General features: G+C 38.7%; 1 protein-coding gene across 2 annotated transcripts in view; it reads right to left on the reverse strand.

Annotated features, from left to right (window-relative positions):
- Positions 1-5,757, reverse strand: part of FZD3 (frizzled class receptor 3) — a 40,737-nt gene extending 34,980 nt beyond the window's left edge. For both annotated transcript variants that reach the window (XM_083858349.1, XM_083858348.1), the window contains exon 1: positions 5,360-5,757. In XM_083858349.1, coding sequence (XP_083714475.1) covers positions 5,360-5,548 — 189 coding nt within the window. In that variant the 5' untranslated portion in view covers positions 5,549-5,757. The remainder of the gene's footprint in view (positions 1-5,359) is intronic.
- Between the last annotated feature and the right edge of the window lie 243 nt (positions 5,758-6,000).

Genomic DNA, 6,000 nt, shown 5'->3' on the forward strand with positions numbered 1-6,000 from the left:
CATCAGCTCCTTTTTAGAGCCTTTGACCTCCAGTTTAATCCCAAAAGAAAACTCAGGTTCAGCCCTCAGCCGTGTCTGGCTCCAGTCCTTTAAAGCCTCTTTGATCCCCACCATCATTTGTGGGAGTCCCATAAAAAAATCAGGGTGAGGAAAGAGAAGTGGTGACAGCTTATTTAATTCAAAAAGCTCGGCAATCATCAAATTAAAACCGCTTTTCTTCACCTGTGACAAAAGCTGTCGTTGCATGGCCACAAACTCCAACAGGCCACCAAATTCCACGTTTTTCTGATCCAAATGTTGGCCCACAAAAACTGCATGGAGGGGGATAAACCCCACTGCTCACTGCTTGCAGCAAATCCTTCCAGGAATTAATAAATGGAAAAAGGGACAGAAGATAATTCTTTGCAGCAATAATAACCCAAAGAGATGGGTAAACAAGGTCAGCTCCCTGGAGGGGAGAGGGGTAATTTGACTTCTCCACCAGCTCAGGATTTATGGATTTATGGGAGCAGCGTCATCCTGATCCTGCACCATCCTCAGGAATATTTGGGAGGGAAGTTTTACCAGCAATTCCTGGTGGATATTGCCCCAAACCAGCCTGTCAGCAGGTTATGGGAAATGTCACAGACACCTCAGAGCACGCTGGGTGTGCCAGCACCGCGGGGAAGGAGCTGGGAAGAGAAAATCCCTGGACAGCTCCCAGCTCTGGACAGCTCATCCCAGAAATTCCACAGGAGCTGGGAAATCCCTGCCCTGCACACCAGCACCTCATCGCTGGGGAAGTCATCACTTCCTTCGTTGCTGCTTTTAGAACAGCAGAGGCAAATTATTTTGGAGCAGAGGCAAAATAATTCTCATTTCGGTCTCTGTCGTGGCCAGGTTGGATTGGGGTTTGTCCTCTGCCAAAAGCACCAAGATCCTTCAGGGATAATTGGGAATAAAATAATGCTCCAAGCCCCTGGATGCAGCAGCCCTCCCTCCAATCTTCCTGGATTAAAGCAGAAAGCTGAAGGAATTATCTTTCCCAGGAGGGAATGGAGGAGCAGGAGCTGATTCCAGCAGGGGCCGGAGTGCACCGAGGGACCCCGATGGAATATTCCACATTCAAGGCTGAAAAATGGGAATTTAGGGGGGATGTTGGGAAAAAAAAAAAACCTTCCCTGGGAAGGTGGGGAGGCTGTGGAAGAGAATTCCCAGAGAATTTGTGGCTGCCTCATTCCTAAAAGTGTCCAGGGATTGCTGGAGCAACCTGGGTTGGACTTGGATGAGTTTTAACATCTCCTTTATCCCAAACCATTCTGGGATTCCCTGATTTTGTTGATTCTCTAACCCAATGATGATGTGACTTTAATATTATGAAAGACTTAATTAAGAAGGAATTAATTAATATTATGAAGGACTTACATCACCCTAAAGTGACAAAAAAGGCAACTTAACCATTTTTTTTTTCCCAAGAAATAACAAATAAGTTTTAAAGCAACCAGCAGTACTGGAAGAGAAGTCCACTGTTATTTATTGATGGCAACACAACAGCTACAATAATTCTCATTTTTTCATATTATTTTCATATTTGCTTCATCTCCATTCTTTGTTTCATTGTGCCCAAACCAGCTGAATTCTTCTTGTTTTTTCTTTCTTAAATCAGGAACTGCTGAGAAAAAGAGCTTCTGCAAACGAGAGATTTTTGCAAGGCCTTTCCTCCAGCACACAAAATGAATCACCCTGATTCTGTTTTTCTGTTCCTACATTATTTTATGTCCACAGCAACCAGGGAGGGAGTTTGGTGTTCCCACAAAATGCCACACAATGCAACATTTAAAAGCTTTTCAGCATTTGAGTGCTCTACAACAACTGAGTCATTAAATAATGCCTAAAAAAAGCCAAATAATTTAAAAAATTCCCTCTTCTTAAATATATATTTAAGTGCATACAAGGAATGGGAATGTGCTTATGAAAAGCTGTGGATTTTGAATCCTTTTTTTTGCTGTTTCAAAACTCTGAAGTGAGAGAATTTAATCTTTGATAAGGCTTTGTTTTCCTCACAGCATCCACCTTGTCTCGGAAACGGCCCATAATCCACCCCCGGACTGGAATTATCGCCTTAAATGCTGATTTTATTGGCAAAAAAAGGAGTGTTAAACACACCCACGCCACCCACGCACCCCGGGCTAAGCCCTAAGAATGGCTTTGGTGGGAACTGCAGCTTTAGTGCCACTAATTTCTGCTTTTAATTCGAGTTTTTGCACCACAGAGGACAGAGAAAGCAACAGGAAAGGCTTTGGTGGGAACTGCAGCATTTAGTGCCACTAATTTCTGCTTTTAATTCGAATTTTTGCACCACAGAGAGCAGAGAAAGCAACAGGAAAGGCTTTGGTGGGAAGTGCAGCATTTAGTGTCACTAATTTCTGCTTTTAACTCAGAATTTTTGCACCACAGAGAGCAGAAAAAGCTTTGGTGAGAACTGCAGCATTTTGTGGCAGGTAATTTCTGCTTTTAATTCGAATTTTTGCACCACAGAGAGCAGAGAAAGCAACAGGAAAGGCTTTGGTGGGAAGTGCAGCGTTTAGTGCCACTAATTTCTGCTTTTAATTCAGAGTTTTTGCACCACAGAGGGCAGAGAAGCAACAAGAATGGCTTTGGTGGGGACTGCAGCATTTTGTGGCACTAATTTCTACTTTTAATTCGAATTTTTGCACCACAGAGAGCAGAGAAAGCTTTGGTGGGAACTACAGCATTTAGTGCCACTAATTTCTGCTTTTAATTCAGAATTTTTGCACCACAGAGGGCAGAGAAAGCAACAGGAAAGGCTTTGGTGGGAACTGCAGCGTTTAGTGCCACTAATTTCTGCTTTTAATTCAGAGTTTTTGCACCACAGAGGGCAGAGAAGCAACAAGAATGGCTTTGGTGGGGACTGCAGCATTTTGTGGCACTAAATTCTGCTTTTAATTCAGAATTTTTGCACCACAGAGGGCAGAGAAGCAAAGCTCAACCCTGCCTTCCCCTCTCTGTGGCTGAAAGCTCCCACAAAAAAACCAAAAAATAATTTCACCAGGATTGTTCCAGCTCAACCTGGGGCTCCACAGAATTATTCCTCTTCTCCCAGCAAATGGGTTTTAAGTAAAAATTATGTTTCAGGCACGGGTTTAAAGTGCAACAAAAAAGGCTGAAGAACGAGCAGGATGTTGGGCATTCTCAGGGAAAAGTGGGATTTTAATCAGAAATGGTGTCCACACTCCTGGACAAGGACATGACTAGGAAAAAAAAAAGGGAGAAGGGAAAGAGAATTCAAATTATCCCAGGAATGAAGCAGCAAAAGTGCAAGAAGGAAGGCCAAGACTTGGAGAAGGACAGTGCAGGGAGAAAAACTGGAATGATTCCTTTTGGAGAGGAAAAGCCTGAGGGATAAAAATCTGAGGCTTCCAAAAACCTCAGGAGGGTTTAACTACACCACAATCCAAAAGGGGGATTGGAGGAAACCAGCAGAAAATAGGTTAGAGAATAAAAAATAATAAATAAACAATTGAATTCCAGACTGGATTGGGTGGGAAGAGTCCTTAAATCCCATTCCAGGCCTGACACCTTCTGCTATCCCAGGGAATTCTCTGCCAGGGCCTCAGGATCTGTCAGAACTGGTTCTACAGCAAAATTCACTCTTTTTGTACTCTTTTATAATAAAATCCACTCCTTTTGCACTCTTTTACAATAAAATCCACTCCTTTTGCTCTCTTTTATAATAAAATATATATAATAATAAAATCCACCTCTTTTTTGCTCCACCTTCAGGATGATCAGGACCTGCAGACTCTGATCCAAAGGAGTCACTGCAATCCGAGCCCACAGCAAATTTTAAGGGAAAATATTTCAATTTTAAAGAGTTCACCACATTTAATACCAAATTCTTCCACAGACAAACCACACACAAAGCTAAAGCTTCGGGTTATTTAACGAGGACAATGGAAATTCAGTTTCTGTGCTGCCAGGGAAGAGCTTTCCAAGGTGAAAACACAGCAAATTATTCTTTCATTTCTCACAGATTCACCTACAAGGAGTTCCCAAACACTTAAAAAAATACAAATAATCCAAATCTGCACAAATCCCTCATGGAATTTTGAACAGGTCGAGAGCAACAACTTGATTAATATTCTGAATTTCCATTTATTTTAGTCTTATCACGGAACACCAAGTGAGGAAACTCCTTGGGTAGGAGGGAAAACAGACTGAAAAGGTCTTGTATAAATCAGATTTTAGGTGTTTAAAATAACAAGCACATCCAAGAGCATTTCCCATTCAGTGATATTCAATTAGGCAGAATTTGTAGTCAGAATATTTTGACTATTTAGAATATGGTATTTGAGGTTACGTTTGAATTACTCAGTATTTTGATTTATTTTTTCCCCTTTTGGATTCTCGTATCAATTATTGGTGAACTAAAGGCTGAAATTAAATATATAGATATACATATTTGTGAAATATATATGTATTTATGAAGAAAAGAGATATATTTGTGAAAAATAAGAGCTACATTTGTGAAAAATAAAATAAAATAAAATAAAATAAAATAAGTTTACCTCCATTGCCAGAGCTGCTGTTTGCTGTAGTGGTTGAGGAAGTTGGGCACAAATAAACCAAATCTACATAAATCCCTCATGGAATTTTTGAACAGGTTGAGATTTACTCAATACCTTGATTTTTATTTTTTCCCCCTCCTCCTTTGGATTCTCTTATCAATTATTGGTGAACTAAAGGCCGAAATTAAAAATTATATATATATAATATAATATTTTATATATATACACACGTATATAATATATATAACATATATAATATATATATATATATTATATATTACATATATACATAATACATATATAATATATAATGTATTTATTATATTATCTATAATATATATAAATATATATTATAGATTATATATAAATATATAATATATAATATATAATAAATTATATAGAATATTTACATGTATTTATGAAATATATAGAGATATATGAAATATATATATATATATTGAAATTTAGATATTGTGAAATATATATATTTCACAATATTTAGATATTGTGAAATATATTTATAGATATATATATATATGTGAAAAAGGAGATATATTTGTGAAAAATAAGAGCTCTATTTGTGGAAAAAATAAAATAAAATAAAAATTAAAAAAATAATAAAATAAAAATAAAATGAAATAATAAAAATAAATTAAAAATAAAATAAATTAAAAATAAAAAATTAAATTAAAATAAAATAAAACATAAAATAAAATATGAAGAAAAGAGATACATTTGTGGAAAATAAGAGCTATATTTGTGAAAAATAAAATAAAATAAAACAGGTTTACCTCCATAGCCAGAGCTGCTGTCTGCTGGTCGTAGTGGTTGAGGAGGTTGGGCATGAAGGTGCTGTTGTAGGGCAGGTCCTGGCACATCCTGAGGATGATGGGCTCGCAGGAGAAGAGGCTGTGCCCCCCCGTGGGGACCACCCAGCCCCCCCAAATCCACAGGGAACAGAGCAGCCAGCCCAAAGCCATCCTTCCACCCCGCCAATGGGGCTGGCAGATCTTCCAGCTCCTCCAAAAAAATCCAAATTTTTTATGTCACCAGAATATTTCCAGGCTTTGCTTGAGGTTCCTCCCAGCTGGAAGAGTTTCTGTGTTCAGCATCCTCAGCTCGATCCGGAGGAGATGTGCAAGAAAATCTTTTATTTTTCTTTTCTCAGCCCTCCTTCAGTGGCATGAATTAACTGTTGGAATTTCAACCACATTCCCACACCACGGAGCCCATGGTGACAGGGCGGTGCCTCCAGAGGCTTTCCTCCTTTTTTTTCCTGGAGAACCTGGAGCACAAAACACAACAAAACACACTGAAAAACCTGGTAACTCACAAAAATATTAAAATATTTCACCTCTCACTCCCTAATCTGGCAGACAAAACTGCTTCAGGTTCTCCTGTGTAAGGTCCTTCTGGAAGTTTCAATCCTAAT

The sequence above is a fragment of the Zosterops lateralis genome (assembly GCF_965231275.1).
Source record: "Zosterops lateralis genome assembly, chromosome: 3".
In the NCBI taxonomy this organism is placed as follows: domain Eukaryota; kingdom Metazoa; phylum Chordata; class Aves; order Passeriformes; family Zosteropidae; genus Zosterops; species Zosterops lateralis.